This window comes from Diabrotica virgifera, chromosome 3 (assembly GCF_917563875.1).
Source record: "Diabrotica virgifera virgifera chromosome 3, PGI_DIABVI_V3a".
In the NCBI taxonomy this organism is placed as follows: domain Eukaryota; kingdom Metazoa; phylum Arthropoda; class Insecta; order Coleoptera; family Chrysomelidae; genus Diabrotica; species Diabrotica virgifera.
In genome coordinates, this window is record NC_065445.1 from 218,104,099 (window position 1) to 218,122,520 (window position 18,422).

The 18,422-nt window shown below is 31.2% G+C and overlaps 1 protein-coding gene across 1 annotated transcript in view; it reads right to left on the reverse strand.

Moving 5' to 3' along the window:
* Positions 1 to 18,422, reverse strand: part of LOC114331342 (hydrocephalus-inducing protein-like) — a 691,883-nt gene that overhangs the window by 214,675 nt on the left and 458,786 nt on the right. The window contains exons 49-50 of the mRNA XM_050647266.1: positions 18,104 to 18,407; positions 8,409 to 8,557 (exon numbers count right to left, since the gene is read on the reverse strand). Coding sequence (XP_050503223.1) covers positions 8,409 to 8,557; positions 18,104 to 18,407 — 453 coding nt within the window. The remainder of the gene's footprint in view (positions 1 to 8,408; positions 8,558 to 18,103; positions 18,408 to 18,422) is intronic.

Here is an 18,422-nt window from a genome sequence, read left to right on the forward strand (position 1 = left end):
AAATTGTTCAGTAGATGTGAGGATAATTTAAAAGTCGCATTAGAAATCGTAAATCAGTGCTATAAAGAAGTAGGGTTATCAATTTCTGACACAAAAACTGAGGTGTGTTACTTTACAAAAAAGCGTAGAGTTCCACAAGGCAATCTTAACGTTGGAAAATTTAATTTTCCAATTAAAAGCTGTGTTAAGTATCTTGGTACCTATCTAGACAGGAAATTGTCATGGAAAGATCACATTCATCATATTGTTAAAAAATCAGAAAACTCAATAAATATTTTAAGAGCTTTCTGTAAAACAAATTGGGGAGCAGACCCAAATATTGCTTTGATGTTTTATCGTAACATGGTCAGACCCATTTTCGACTATAGCTGTCATTTGTTTGGATCAGCGACCAATACACTTTTAAATAAACTTGAAATTCAAAAAAATAAGTGCTTAAGATTATGCCGAGGCTATTTAAAATCCACTCCAGTCCAAATAATGGAAAATGAAGCAGTGGAACCTCCATTGCATTTACGCCGCCAATTTCTCAGTGATAAATTTACAACTCGAATTCTGTCCAAAAAATGTAAATACCTTCAAGATCTACATGAGCTATCAGTTTTAGACCTCACTCATAGGTACTGGAGAACTAAACAATCTATACCTTTGGTAGAAAGTTTTATAAGTACGGTAAAGTACAGTGAAGTTATCTATAAAAGCCAAATTCCGCCTTACTACAGTGCAATGATAAAAACATTATTTTCTAACAAGGTTAAAACATGTTATTTAAACTCACATTTACCGCCAAATATGTTTGATATACTTATTAGAGAGAAATGGTTAAATTTTCAATACATATTTACCGATGGGTCAAAAGACGCAAGTGGAACGGGCTGTGCAGTATTCCACGAAAATAAAAATTACCATCATCAATATAGCCTACCTATTGAATGCTCAATATACACAGCAGAAATGATAGCAGTAATGTTTGCTGTTCAGTATGTACTACTGAATCCAACTAGCAATTATGCTATATTTACTGACAGTAAAAGCGTGGTGGACAGATTGAGTAACATTCAAACAGTCAACACATAAACCACATTGAATTGAATATTCTTAAAACTCTGTTTGAAATTATACAATTAGGAGTAAATGTAACAATTGCTTGGATTAAGGGTCATTTGGGAATAAAAGGCAATGAAATAGTTGACAATTTTGCTAAACCAGCTTATGTGATCGGAGAAAAAATAAACAAAAATTTAATTCCAGCTTCAGATATTGATACTTTTAGCAGACAAAAACTTAAAAATAATTGGCAATTGCATTACAGAGAATGTAATACTGGCTCAAATTTTGCTCATTGTAACCCTAGGATATTCTCAAAAAGATGGTTTTACGCAGAATATAACAGACATTTTATAAAGACCATTAATCAGTTGAGAGCCAATCATGCTCTTACGCCATCTTACATGCATAGAATCGGCTTGGCAGATACTCCCAATTGTACTTGTGGCAATCTCGGAGATCTAACACATGTCATATTAGAATGTCATTTAAACATAAATAACATAAACGACCTTTATAAGGAATTAAAAGATTTAAAATGTTTTTTCCCAATAAACCTAAATACTTTAATATTTACAAATGATATGGAAATTCTTCATCTCATTTATAAACATGTTAAATTATGTAAATACAAGTTGTAAACGTAATATGTAATAAATAGGTATAATTTGTTAATGTGGTTTGAAAAAATAAAAAAAAATATTAAAAAAACACAATAAAATAATAACAAAAAAATAATAAATAAAAAAAAAGAAACAAAAATAAAAAATAATAGAAAAAAAAGAAGTAAAAAAAAGTGTATCGCACAAATTAAAATATATATTAAAAAAACAGTAAAAAAATTAAAAAAAAACAAAATAAAAAAAGCTACACAATGTACCAATGTATCTATAAAAATAAAATTGTAGAATGTACTTATGTTATAAGAAATTTATGACTATGAATCTGCAATCAATCAGAAACAAGTCTGGCTAATTGGCTCTGCCAAAGCCATTTTTCAAAACAAAAAAAAAGTACTATAAGACTATCTAACACTATACAGGGTGAGGCAAATAAAGGGCCTATTAGAAATATCTCGAGAGCTAAAGGCAACAGAATCATGAAAATTTGAATTAATGGGTTTTCAAGAGTCATCTGTTTAATGAAAATATTTTCATCTATTTGCTACTTCCAGTTATACCGGAAGTTGATTAAAACTTCGTTTCTTAAATAGGACACCCTGTATATTTTTACATTTTTGGATTCTCTTCGATGACTTCTTTCTTAAAATATGAGGTTTTGTAATGTTATACAGGGCATTTTAAAAGATAATTACGTTTTCTTATTAATTTCGTAGCAATATTCACACCCTGTAGAATTGTAGTAGTTTGACATCTAAAACTCTACTTACGTTCAAATGATTTTTAATATAGTCTACTATTGGTAAGAATCATTAGTATAGCTAAATTTTATCTGCCTCACCCGATATAAGTAAATATTCAAAATAATATATCGTCGCAAATGCGATTGGGAAACCTTTCAAATGAGGTATCTCGTGACCTCGGTAAAAATCGTCTATTACGTCATTATGCCAATACTGATGACACTGACGCAAAATCCAACACATATACCTACAGCGTGTCTGCATAATTTGGAACCATACGGAAAACTTTTATATTATTAATTTTAAGAAAAAAAAGTAACCCTTTATAAAGGGCCTGGCCGGGTAAGATAATGAAAAATGCCCCCAACTCGATACGAATTCCATATAGGTCACCGTTTACCACATATAAGGAAACTCACTTTCTTGAAAATTTGAGAGATAACGAAAAACTTTAATAAATAAAAAAGTTGTAAGTTGAAAAAAGTTCTATCCGACAATTTTTTTTAATTTTTGGCGGGAAATTCAAATGTTCAGTCAAACGTTCAAATGAAAGGAAATGTTTTAAATGAGTATAAAAAATAACTAAGATATTCGGTTTTACGAAAAAAAATTATAACATGTGATTTTGCACAATGATTCACCCTGAATTTTTTCAGATTTTTAAAATTGGTGAAACGTACTTTTAAAAATAAAAACCGCATTTTTTTGTTGTTTTTTTCGCTTTTTGATACAATTTTATACATGGTGTTTAAAAAAGGTAACACCGTCACTAGGATTGATAAAAAACTGAAAAACAATTGGGTTTGCTTAATAAAAAATTTTTGTAATGCCATCCATTTTCAAGATATAGGGCGTTGAAGAAAACAAAATTTTACACATTTTTTATGATTTTGCCGCAACTACTGGCAACATTGTAACAAAATTTGGCAGGTTTTAAGAGGTAGTTATTGTGCATTTTTTGACATACAATTAAGAATTTTATATTCATCATTGGCGCGCATACGGGTAATGGTCTGAACTTTTTAAAGAAAAAAAAAGTACGCTACTGACATATTTCAAATTTACAATCATTTTTGAATTCCTCGTTCCATTTGTGACAAAAAATCTACCTTTCATACGACGCGCCATTTTTATGCAAGAAATAAAACATCTTAACCCTTACAAAGTATTTGAACTACTGTTAAGTATCTATACATCTACATTTCTACATTATACTCGTAACTCATACATCCGTAAAAACATAATTCCAATACTTTGGAAGTATTAAGATATTTTATTTTTTTGCATGAAAACAGCGCCTCGTATGAAAAAAGGGTAGATAGATTTTTTGTCACAAATGCAACGAAGAATTCAAACATAATTGTTAATTTGAAATATGTTAGTGGCGTACAATCTTTTTTTCTTTAAAAAGTTCAGACCATTTCCCGTATGCGCGCCAATGATGAATATAAAATTTTTAATTCTATGTCAAAAAATGCACAATAACTACCTCTTAAAACCTGCCAAATTTTATTACAGTGTTGCCAGTAGTTTCGGCAAAATCGTAAAAAATGTGTAAAATTTTATTTTCTTCAAAGCCCTGTATCTTGAAAATGGATGGCATTACAAAAATTTTTTATTTAGCAAATCCCAATTGTTTTTCAGTTTTTTATCAATCCTAGTGACGGTGTAACCTTTTCTTAAACACCATGTATCAAAAAGCGAAAAAAAAAAACAAAAAAAAAGCGGTTTTTTAATTTTAAAAGTCCGTTTCACCAATTTTAAAAATCTGAAAAAATTCAAGGTGAAACATTATGGAAAAACACACGATATAAATTTTTTTCGTGAAAACGAATATCTTAGTTAATTTTTTATACTCATTTAAAATTTTAAAATCATCCTAAAATTTAAATTTCCCGCCAAAAATTAAAAAAAAAAATTCGGATAGAACTTTTTGACATTTACAACTTTTTTTATTTAAAGTTTTTCGCTAGCTCTCGATGCGGATGAGATAAAAAATAAAAACCTAAAAAGCCTAATTAGGCTCTAGGTGGGTCACGTGACCACCTAGGGGGCTAAAAATTTTAGAACGTGGGTTTCTCTATATGTGCTGAACGGTGACCTATATAGAATTCGAATCGAGTTGGGGGCAGTTTTCATCATCTTACCCGGCTAGGCCATTTCTCTGCATGGTCTAAAGCTTAAGATGCAACTATCAGATATCAAATTTTATTAATGATATACGAGGTACGTCAAAAAGATATGAATTTCGGTCAAGAGTAACGTACCTATATATTTCACAATATCGCAAATTGTTATTATGAAAAGCTGTGTGGAACTAAACATAATGTTCAAATAATATGCAACTACATTCTTCTAATTGAAAAAATACTTCATTTTTTCTCAAATCAACATCATTTTTGTATTTTTTGCAACTGTGATAACTCTTTAATGATTAATTTTACGAAACAAAGTTGTTCATGAAAAGCTCTGCGCTGTCTATAAACAAGATGCAATAATAAGATATCAAATTTTATTAATTTTATGCGAGGTATGTCACAAAAATTTGAATTTCGCTCAAGAGTAAAGTATCTGTGTAGTTCACAATAATTAAATTAGTAGGATGTAATTGCATATTCGAACAAAGTTTTTAATTTTAATTCCGAACAACTTGCTTTAATAAAAATTTTCGATATTGTGAATAATAAAGGTACTTTACTCTTAAGTGAAATTCACATTTTTTGACATAACTTCTCTAAAATTGATAAATCTTGACATCTCATAGTTGTATCTTAATTTTCAGAATATGTGGGACTTTTTATAATGAATAATTTTTTTCTTAAAATTAATAATAACAGAGTTATCATGTTGTTCTGAAGCTATTTCCTTGTGGCATTTTTATAATTAAGTATTTTCTATGGGAAATAAGCCACAATGTTACTAAAAAATGAATTTATTAACGTTTCGAAGCCCAAATAGTATTTTGTATCGTGACAACGAAACCCGATTTCGGCTTTGAAACGTTAATAAATTCATTTTTTAGTAAAATTGTGGCTTATTTCCCATAGAAAATACTTAATTATAGAGTTATCATAAATAATGATGTTGAGTATCCATACTTTAGAAAAACTTTCAATTTTTTTTAATTAGAAGGATATAATTACCCACATCCCGACACTGAAAAGTAAAAGTGACTTAAAATATTTTATATATATAATTACCTACATATTAGAACATAATTTTTAATTCCAAACAACTTTTCATAATAAAAATTTTCAATACCTATTGTGAAATATAAAGGTACCTACTTTCTTTGAGCGAAAGTCATATTTTTTGACATACCTCGTATAATATTAATAACATTTGATGTAACATGCACAATACAAACACAAATATTTTTGTCAAATAAAATGTGTCAAATCAAAACTTACCAGGAATTACCTTTAAAAACTGTTCAAATATACCTGGTAGCTATAATTTTAAATAAATAAAAGTATATAACAGGGGTGGCCAAGCTCATTAATAGTCCGAGCCGTTTTTCAAAATTTGAAATGTTTCGCGAGCCGCAATTAAACAATTGTCTAAAAAGTGTATAAAAGGTATTAAATTTTTCTCTAACCGTTTGGATTTCATGAATCTTAACGTGAAATAAAATGGTACACATCGTTGTTTCAAATATGCAAATAATTCTACAAGCAGCCTTTACTAATTCAGGATACTTCGATTCTTCATCATCCTTCCATCTTTTTCTGTGATGGCCTATTGATCTTCTACCGCCTCTCAAAGAACACTGTTTGCTTTCAAATACCAGCAGCTTATTTATTTCCCAGTAGCTTATTTATCTAATTTGTGACAACATAGCCGATCTTCAACAACTTGTCACTATAATCAGAGAATACAGTAAAAAAATGGGATTAGAGATTAATACCAAAGAGACCAAATTCATGATCATCTCCAGAAACATGGATGCACTTTAAAACTCCACCATAACACTGAACACCAAGTCCATTGAAAAAGTGAACAAATTTGAATACCTGAGAACGTGGCTTTTTGAAGACTGGGCATCGGACAGGGAAGTAAAAGGTCACATTGAGCAAGCTCGACAAGCTTTCGTAAAATTCAGGATGGTACTGACCTGTTCAGAGTTCGATCTTCAACTGAGACTAAGGTTTACTAAGTGCTACATATGGTCGTTGCTGCTATATGGCGTAGAGGGCTGGACACTCAAAACAAGAGATATAAACAGATTAGAAGCTTTCGAAATGTGGCTTATCGCCATATCCTAAAGATACCATGGACAGCGAAAGTCACAAATGTAGATGTCCTTAAAAAAATTAACAAAGAGCACCAACTTTTCGAAACCGTCAAGAAAAGCAAAACTGTGTATCAAGGTCGCACCATGCGAAATGAAAAATACCAGTTCCTCCAACTTATAATCGAGGGTAAAATTTAAGACAAGAGAGGAATGTGACGCAAGAAAATGTCCTGGCTCCGAAACATAAGGCAATGGACAGGGATTAACGACAATCAATCTCTGATACATTTTGCAAGAAACAGAGAGTTAATGAAAAATGTGATCGCTAGCATCCATTAGTGGATTTGCATCTGAAGAAGTTTTATTTCCCACTGATGTTGAGTCCAAGTTTCACTTCCATATTTAACATTTGGGCGAATAATTGGCTGTATGGTCTTAATTTAGATTGTTTTTTTAGCAGTTTAGATCTTAGTAATGATGATAGGGAGTATAATGCTCTATTCCACGCAGCTATCCTTGCTAAGACCTCTTTTTATAATTTGATTGTCATCTGTGATTACCGTTCCTAGATATTTACTCTTTTACTACTTCGAAGTTGTGGTCATTAATAGTTATGTTGTGCCTTGATCTCAGATTTTTGGTTGCTAGCATGTATTTCGTGTTCTCTTCATTTATTCGGCTCAGACTACTTGTTTCTTCCTCGAGTTGTCAAAACACCTCTCTCACGTCTCTTGTAGAATGATCGACTGCACCTATATCATCAGGAAAGGCCAACAATAGTTTTGATCCTTGATTCGCAAATCCTCCTGTCGGCTCAGATGATATTTTATTTATTAGATATTCTAAGGCCAAACTGAATATCAACAGTGATAAGGGGTCTCCTTGGCCAAGTCCTGATGTTACGCTTAGTCTTTTATATTTACTGCCACATTTTGAAACAAAAATTAAAAGTAATTCAGGGACATTTATTGAGAGCCACAAATAATCCTTCAAAGAGCCGCATGTGGCTCGCGAGCCACAGTTTGGCCACCCCTGGTATATAAATATTAAGAATATTAAATATTTACCTACATATGTGTATAATATGTATTTTATTTTAATTTTGGCATATAATCTACATAAAAGCACCTAAATTATTTAATCTTGAAGTTCGAACTCTTGACAAAAACGCATCCATAGAAAAGTACAGTGTACAACACGTGAGAAAACGACATATTTCTCCCTCGCTTGATTTATACGAGGCGAGAACAAACTTCTGCGCTCGTAAGAAATATGTCTTTTTTGTCTCTTGTTGTACTATTTCCTATGGTTCCAAGTTACGCAGACACACTGAATACCTACATATATCAATTAATGGTCATTCCCAAATTAAAATTGACGCGTTTTAAGACTTGTTTAAAAAGTTTTTTGTTTCTAAAATCATGAACTTATTCCATACTTCTGCATCATACTGTGTATTAAACTAATATATTATAAAATAAAAATGTATACCATTTTTATTCAGTTGCAATGCGAAGGCAAAACAATCTTACTTTTCAATTAGAATACGGAGTGCAGTCCAGTCCCTTGAATCGCGATTTTCGGCTCTTATTGGAGCCTTCATCGGAAGGAACGTAGGCAACGTAATATATTATATTTTCTTTCTTAAATTGGTTTAACTGTAAGCGCTATATATTTAATAAATAAAATATTTCCAAATATAATAAATAGTTAAAAAAATAAAAACAAAATTTAAAAAAGAATATTAAGCAGCTATTCACTTACCCTTTTTGTTTCGTATGGATTATTCACAATAAATATTTTAACTTCTCCTTCAGCCATAATTGGTGATTTAGATTTAAAAAATACAAATATATTGGTACTTTCTGACGGACACAAACTGATATTCACAGAAGAGATGCTTAATTCTTTGTCTAAAAACATTTATTTTAGTTTGTTTATATTGTCACGTGTCGAAAAGCCAATTGTATTTTTACATTTTATATAATTTTCCTTTTTTTTGGTCTTAAGAATCCATTTTATGCCGTGTTAATAAAATTCTCTTTATATTGTTATAACCCAGGATAATTCTAACTTAAATATTCTTAGTTTTACCGATGTATGAATGTTTTGCTAATTTTCTATACAAAATACCGTTAATAATTTATTCCTCATAACCTCGTTTACCTATTTTTAGCTGTTAAAAACACCGATTTTGTCCTTTTGCGTTTTGTTTATAAATATTGAAACACTCTATATAATCCCTTTAAAGATTTTACAGAAAAATATCACTTTAGGTCAATAGGGCAGTCAATGAGGGTATTTGGCTCCGAATTCCATCCTACTACATCGATTTACTTTATATTTGCATAGTAAGTAGGGAATAGCTCATAAAACAAAGTCTACCCTATGTCGATATGCGCTTACCACCCCTTCTCGGGAGTGAAAAATGTTTTGGTTACAGTAGCCACGGAAGAGGCTAGAAAACCTAATTTTAAGCAAAAACTGTTCTATAATTATTTTTTGAAAACTCGATACTTTTTGAGTTATTAGTCATTTTCATTGAAAAATGACACCATTTCGGACGGATTTTTGCGAATACCTTAAAAACTATGCATCTAACAAAAAAACTATATCAAATATTTCTGTAGGTTATAAAAAAACAAAGAGATTCGTTCCTTTATAGATCTTCTAGTTAAAATAGAAAGAGGGATATGGTAAATAAGAAAAGTTTGTTTTTTTGCTGCATGCTCAAATCGGTTTATTCAACTTGAAATAACGGAGAATCGGTCGATTTTAGGTGTATAATGATACTTATAACTTTTATAGTACTTGAAAAGACCTTTAAAATGAGCAATACCAAATGTCGATTACATTCCAACTAAGCGAGATATTCTGCAAAAAAGTTGATGACTAACGTATTTTAAGAAGAAATGAAAAGTATATTTAACCCCTCATCCATCAGAACTTAAATACATCGTTTTCCTTCTAAAATACTTTTTACTATATTGTTATTTATTTGTTCAAAAGATTGGACTGGTTTAAAATGAATTGTTTTTGAAAAAAATAAGATCAAATTATAGAGCCCATTTTTAAATTTTCTTAAAAACCTTCTTTTTCTCCATGTAACTCGAAAATGATAAGAGATACGAAAAATTGACACAAAACAAAAATGTAGGGTTTTTTTAGACAAAAATTTCCTTTTTATTATTCATTACTGTATCTCTTATCATTTTCAAGTTATATGGAGAAAAAAAAGAAGATTTTTAAGAGAATTTAAAAATGCTCTCTATAATTTGATCTTTTCTTTTCAAAAACCATTCATTTTAAACCCGTCAAACTTTCTGAACATAGAAATAACACTACAGTAAAAGGTATTGTAGAAGAAAAACGATGCATTTACATTTTGGTGGATGGGGGTTAAAATTACTTCTCATTTTTTCTTAAACCACATTAGTTATCAATTTTGTTTGCAGCATACTTCGCTTAGTTTTAATGTAATAGACCTTTAATATAGCTCATTTTAAAGGTCCTTTCAAGCACTACAAATATTAGTAACATTATATACCTAATATCGACCGTTCCTCTGTTATTTCAAGTTGAATACACCAATTTGAGAATGTACCAAAAAACAAAATATTTTCACCTACCATATCTCTTTTTGTATAGTTTTTTTAGTTAGATGCATAGTTTTTAAGGTATTCGCAAAAAAACCGTTCGAAAAGGTATTATGTTTCAATGAAAATGGCCAATTTTCAACCACGAATAACTCAAAAAGTATTGAGATTTCCAAAAAAAAATATAGAACAGTTTTTGCTTAGAATTAGGTTCTCTAACAAATTCCGTGATAATTTTAACCAAAAAATTTTCCACCCCTGAGAAGGGGTGGGCACCACCCCCAAGATAAAAAAGCACACATCGACATAGGGTAGACTTTGAATTAGGAGATAAGTAGAGGCTAGGCCCAAAATTTCATTAAAATCCATGCAGTAGGATAGAATTCGGAGGTAATATCCTATTCTTGCTCCCAATGACTGGCGTACAAGTACAGTTCTGTTTATGTTCAGTTAATAATTCTGTTCTGTTAATAATCACCTAGAAGAAGCTACGTAATGGTACAATATCTATTTAAATACATATTTTTCTATAAAAAGGTATACCTTTATAATTATTTTTTATTTTCCGTGTTTCATCAAGATGTGAAAAACTATTCTACATGTGTTCTGAACCTCTGTCGGGGTAAGATTTATTTTTGGTATTCTTTCGTATAGAGTGTTGAGCGCGCTAATAACCGGCAAACTAACGCAAAAGTTGGAAGACATAATACATTGTGAAGTAAAAAGAGATGAAACTAGTAGAGGTGGAATTTATTGATATAAATGTATAAATTAATTAAAAGGGGATAGTTTCCTGGGTTGGCTCTATACCGTATAGTTAAATAACGTTCGAAAACAAAAACGTTCGTTCTGAACATGTTTTATGCAATCCATTGGGATTTTATTAAATTATACCTACTACCTACTTAGAAGTAGTTTAGTTTTAGAGAGTTTGTATAAACTAACGTTCCATTACATAGTTCCCCACCTTTAGACGTCTGTGACAGGGGTCTTTTATAAAATTCTCCTGTCACAGTCACTGTTGTCATTCTTCCGATATATCTAAAGGTGGGAAATATGTAATATAATGTTAATTTATACGTTTATAACGATAATTTCCACCTCGTCTAGTTTTATCTCTTTTTATTTCGCAATATAAATTATGTTTTCCATCTTTTGCGTTATCCGGTAGTTAGCGCGCTCATCACTGTATATTATTTTGTAATTTCTCATCTATTTAGTACTTTCTCATCTTCTCACTTTCTATCAGTCCTAATGAGAGACGATGATCCTAATTTGGATACCCCTCTCATCTTAGTATGGAGCTCCTTTTTGTCACTGTTTGGACGGAGGCCCGTTTTGTTCAGGATTCTGCTGATGTCGAGGTCACCATGTAGTTAGTCTGATACTATACTCGGTATAGTATCTACTAGTATATACTCGAACTATACTATTTAAATTATTGTGAGTAGATTTTTATTATATTCTATGCCAGGACAAATGATGTTACTTTCAAGTTAAGAAAATTTATTTAATTATGCAAGTGACTGAATTGAATTATAGTCTAAGAGCTAGTGAACCCTCCGACTAACGGTCGTCCTGTAAGGCTAAAAATCTTTCTAGTGATAATTCATAGCACACCAAGGCTAAAAACCATGACCTGGCAGGCCTCAGCGGTGCACGTGTATCTATCTACCAGGTGAATCGAAAAGTGCAAAAGGGGGTAAAATAAACTTTGAAATATGAAGTTACAAAATGAAAATCGATTTTGTTTCATATATCGAAAACTCTCAGAGATTTTTTATTAAAAATGGACATGTGGTATTTTGAGGCAGCAACATCTTAAAAAAATTAAAGTTAAATTTGTGCACCCCATAAAAACTTTATGGGGCTTTTGTTCCCTTAAACCCCCCTAAACTTTTGTGTACGTTCCAATGAAATTATTGTTGTGGTACTATTAGTTAAACACAATGTTTTTAAAACTTTTTTGTCTCTTAGTACTTTTTCAATAAGCCAGTGTTTATCGAGATATCTTGAATATTTTTCGAATCCAACATATATTTTTATATGGTTAAGTACGATTATAGAGACCTGTTAAAAATCTGAAAACTTATTTATAAACATTTTTAGATATATTTTGAAAAAGAAGCTACATCTCGATAAAAGGTGACTTATGAAAAAAGACTAAGAGGCAAAAGTTTTAAAAACACTGTGTTTAACTAATGGTACCACAATAATGAACTAATTGGAACGTACACAAAAGTTTGAGGGGGTTTAAAGGAACAAAATCCCCATTATTTTTTTATGGCGTGGACAAATTTCACTGTATTTTTGTGTTAAGATGTTCCTATCATAAGACTGATACATGTGCATTTTCAATAAAAAATCTCTAATAGTTTTCGATATATTGAAAAAAATATATTTTCATTTTGTAAATTCAAATGGCTGTAACTTTTTTTATGAGCACATTTGTACTAAGGTAAGTTAGTTCAATCGAACTATTTTTGACCCCAGAATGTATGGTATAATTTATGACCAATCTTTTCTGGACATCCTTTATATTATTATAGGGCATAGATCATTATTCATTATTAAATATTGATTGTTTATTAATATTTTTGTGCAGTCTTCATTTTAAACATGTTTAAGTCAAAAGAAATTAACTAAACAGTATCTTTTATTCTTTTTGTTAATTTCATGTTTTCATTTGAATGCCTGTTTATCTAACACACAGTTAATCTATTGCAAAGAGGACTTAGGTTAGTTAAGATCGTTCTCATGTTTTTATGATATATTATGATAACTTTATATACAGGGTGTAACAAAAATACCAGGTCATAAATGTAATCACATATTCTGGGAACAAAAATAGTTCGATTGAACCTAACTTACCTTAGTACAAATGTGCAAATAAAAAAAGTTACAGCCCTTTGAAATTACAAAATGAAAATCGATTTTTTCCAATATATCGAAAACTATTAGAGATCTTTTATTGTTTTATTGAAAATAGACATCTGGCATTCTTATGGTAGTAGCATCTTAAGAAAAAATTATAGTGAAATTTGGACACCCCATAAAAATTTTATGGAGGTTTTGTTCCTTTAAACTCCCCCAAACTTTTGTGTACGTTCCAATTTATTTATTATTGTAATACCATTAGTTAAACACAATATTTTAAAAAGTTTTTTGCCTCTTAGTACTTTTTCGAAAATTCAGTTTTTATCAAGATATTTTGAATATTTTTCAAATCCACCACATATTTGTATATGGCTAAGTACGATTATGGAGACTTGGTAATAATATGAAAATTTATTTATGATTTACATTTTTAGGTAGGGTAAACGGGACAGTGATTGGCACATTAAGGAATGTTTGCTGGCTTTTATTATAATAAATTTTTTTGAGTCGATTTAAATCAGTTTTGAATTTTTTATTTGATAGTTTGAAGTATCCTTTACCGAAGGCCCCCCAAGAATTTTACACCAAATTAATGTGAAACTAGCAAAACAATTTAATTTATTAAATTGTCAAATGTGATAGTGATTGTCACCTCCGTACAAGTTATTGGCATTTATCAGACAGTCATTGGCATATACCCTACTTCGAATAGGATTGATTAGAAAAAATAGTTTGATTATTGTTAAGCTTTATTTTAAATAACACAATCTTAAAAATGTTTGGTAAAAATTAACTTAAAAATTAAGAATTCATTAACTTTTTGCGGCATACATTGCAGTAATACAAAACATTAGCTGTTGTAATTTCTCTTTTTAAAATACAGTTTATATGGAATGTACGTAAACAATTGCCGCACTTTATTCCATTGTTTACTGTGGAAATATTGCCAGTACAGAAGAAACATAGTTTTCTTGTTACGATAGTGTTGGTAAAGGGATTTACAGATTCACATAAACCTGTTGCGCATTTATTTATCAATTTAGTCTTATTAGTCTTCACAATTGGTTGTTTTTCATCGTTATTATTATTGTCTGCTTTTGTTACTTCGTCGTTACGTAAATTTTCTATTTTAATTGCGTTATTAGTCGCACTGAACGGCTGTAATTTGATGGTTTTTTCACGGTTCTCTATTTCTAATTCCCCTTTAAACAGGTCCTTAACATAATCAGGTGCATAGGGGAAGGACGTCGAAGATGACGCACCTAAGCAAAATACATTTTATTTAAGGGTAAAAAATATTTAAGCTAACTTTGAATGCTACGAGCCTGTAATTTGGACATTTCTATAACCAATTTCTAGGATTATTTTTAAATTCAATAAAAGGAAGTATTTTTTATGCGGCTTTAAAAAAAAAACGCTTTTGCGCCATCTTACCTTCCACCGAGGGAAAGATGACGCACAGTGATGGTGAAGATGGCGCATGTAGGTATCTATATTAAAAGCGCAAGTGATATGAAAAGAAAATTTATTTTTTAATACTGAAAGTAAGAAAATGTAAACAAAGCTTTTTTAACATATTAACAAAAGTCACAAATGTAGTTTTCGGGACTTTTGGCTCCACTGCATTCTTTATGCACCCATTGTCCACAACTTGTGCATCTGAACCATGTTTCCGTCTTTTTGCCGAAGTCTCCACATAATATGCAGATATCAGTTTCACCTCCCTCGTTGATTATGTCATCCAACTCATCGTCATTGCAAAGACCTTCTTCATCAAAATCGCTTTCTTCAGTATCGCTATCCTCCAAGATTTTTTTGTTTATTTTTTGTTTGATTATTTTTTGTACTTTGGCTTTCCCTTTATTTTTATTTAGTTTTAATCCTGCATCATTAACCAATACTTGTCTGGTTACTTTTTCTTTCCTTCTTCCGACTTCGCCAGTTTTTCTTTTTTTTTATTCTCTTTTTCTTCTAAGAATTCTTTTAAAGGGGTGCTTGTTAGAATTTCAGAATGTTGCTTTTGTCGTCCATATTTTCTTTTAATTTTTTTATTGGGCAAAGGAACTGGAGAAATAAGTGAAAGAGAAATATGTGGACGTTTGGTTATTTCATTTTGTTTTGTGGGGGTTGTGTGACGACTTTCAGGAGACTGTCGGCTGGTTGATGGACGTGGTAATTCTGGTTCTCTTATAGATGGTGTTGTTATTAGTGGAGGTGTTCCCTGAGGTGCAGGTTCAGGAGAAACATCTCTATCCAAGCTATCATTGTTTAAATTATCAGCAGGAAAAAAGTCATCTTCTGTGAACTTATCAGAGTTTAACGGAAAAATTCCGCACGTTCCGAAACCAGAAACGGCCTTATCAATATTTGCCACCTGATCATATGCTAACTTAAAAATCTCGGCGACATCATATGGAGTAATTTTATCTTCAAACTCTGAGTTGTTGATCTTAGATATTAGAAAGGAATTGCAATGGCGACCATACGCATATTTTAATGCAGAAAAAAATGACACATCAAGAGGTTGTAATTTGTGGGATGTGTGGGGTGGAATACTAACCATTATAATCCCATTCTCTTTGCAGTAATTATAAATATCCAGTGAAATATGGCTCGAGTGATTATCTAATACTAACAGCACGGGATTATCTGGACTAGACAGGACTTTTTTTTGGAAATGCTTCAGCCATAATAAAAACATAGACGTATTACTCCATCCATTATCCGTGCAGTTGTAAATCGCACCGCTTGGTCCATTTTTCTGAAGCTGTGGGCTCATCCTCTTCCTGGGAAATATAAATAATGGAGGTATGTAGTTACCGGAGGCACTGAACGCCATTATTACCGTGATATTCTTCCCTCGTTCCCACGAAGAAATGATTCCAAACTGCTTTACTCCTTTGGGTCCAAGTCTTTTACATGATTCTTTAGGAACCGTAGATATACCGGTTTCATCAACATTGTAAATGCGATCTGGCAGAAATTTATATTTTTCTTGCACTGTTTCCAAATTTTTAAAAAAGCGGTCTACTTCTATTTTATTGAAGGCTGTTATTCTATTAATGCTTGTAGCTTCTGGCTTTCTCAAGGAAATTTGAGGATTTCGTTTTATAAATCCTAGATACCAGTCTTTTCCAGCCATTTGTTTATTCTTATTAAAATTGTGTTTAATTTCATTGCGTTCTGCATAAGCAAATGCCATGGTTCTCAGCTCTATGCAAGTGATACCAAAAAATAAATTGGCCAGCTTGAGAACATGATCTAGTATCTCCTTTTCATGATGTGCCGAAAACAATGGGGCTCTACCAAGAGACTCTGATTTGACTTCCTTTAATAAATTTTTAACCTTAAGTTTTCTCCTCAATGTAGCTTCTGGTATTGAAAATGCCCTTGCCACTTCCCGAATTTTATGACCATCTCTACAAATTGCATTCAATGCTGCATTAAGAGCTGCTGCAGAAAATGATCCTCTCTGTGTTTTTCGTATATATTTTCCCATTTCTAAAAAAGAAAAAGATGCCTCAAAATGCAAAATAGACACTAAATAATAAATATTCTATACTCCATTGTTATTTAAGGTAATGAACTGAAAAGGCAAAGATGACGCACTATAACAGCAAAGATGACGCAGTCTGCGTCAACTTAGCCTGTTCAGCATAACCTACAAAAAATGGTTATCAAAATTATCCATCATCAAATATTTAACAGATAAATCCTCGCTAACTGAAAATAAATATCACCTACTCCCATGAATATGAAGAAAATCCAATGGAACCATTTTTAAACAACTTACCATTAATATTCGCAGTGTCAAAAATAACAAGAAATCAACGTGTGTCGCGTTACTCTGCCTCACAGATACTAAACAGTACGAAAGCTGACCGATGAAGTTTTAAAGTAATAGTAGTTTCTAAAGGAGGGCGCCACGGGTATAAAAACTGAATTTAGTGAAGTACTTGATAAAATACAGAGGTGCGTCATCTTAGACGCTGCGTCATCTTCCCCGTCCTTCCCCTAACAGGTGCCAATCACTGTACTGCTTACCCTATATTTTGAACCATATTAAAAAGAAGTAATATCTCGATAAAAAGTGCCTTCTCGAAAAAATACAAAGAGGCAAAAAAGTTTTAAAAACACTGTGTTTAACTAATGGTACTACAGTAAAAGCTTAATTGAAACATACACAAACACTGGGGGGGGGGGGGGGTTTAAAGGAACAAAACCCTCATAAAATTTTTATGTAAAAATATTTAAAAAGAAGCCGCAACTCGATAAAAACTGCCTTATTGAAAAAATACTTGGAGGCAAAAAGTTTTTAAAATATTGAATTTAACTAATGGTACCACAATAATAATTTAATTGGAACGTACACAAAAGTTTGGGGGGGTTTAAGGGAACAAAACCCCCATAAAATTTTTATGGGGTGCACAAATTTCACTATATTTCTTTTTTAAGATGCTCCTGCCATAAGAATGCCACATGTCCATTTTGAATAAAAAATCTGTAATAGTTTTCGATATATTCGAAAAAATCGATTTTCATTTTGTAACTTTAAAGGGCTGTAACTTTTTTTATGTGCATATTTGTACTAAGGTAAATTAGGTTCATTCGAACTATTTTTGGTCTCAAAATATATGACTTAATTTATGACCTGTATTTTCGTTACACCCTGTATATTTGATATGATATTTGATATGATATTTGATTACTTTATTTGATTTCATGGTATGTACGATATTTGCTATTTTCAATATATTTTAATACTTATAGTGAATTTTACCTTTTTTGCCTTTCTCAACTCTATGAACGACGAACAGAGACTAAATTTACTTCTTAGCTATCTGGCTCACTATGTATGGTACAATACTGTTAACGATTTGCTTCACCTCTGAACCCAGAGAAAAAGTACTACTATTATATTCAACTTAAATATTTTGAAAAGGTTTTACTAAACGAATAAAACGTTTTGTTGTTAATATAACTTACCAATTCCAGGAGTACTCAGATCTGGTAGCCGTTCACTGTGCATTATAAAAAAAGGAGAGTCATTATTTTCGCTACCTAAACTAATAATAATTGTACACGGAATCATTCCTGTATTTTTTATGACAACATTTTTGAACTCCCATTCTTGAGGATATGTAGGAGGAAATATAATTTTATGGGTATGATCTTCTGCTTCAATATTAGTTATTTGAACCTGGGGAATACAACTTCTTCCAGATAGACCCAAAACAAAGACATTCGTGTTGCGACCATTATATCTGATTTCCAATTTACCTTCAAAGATCTGGAAATAGAACAT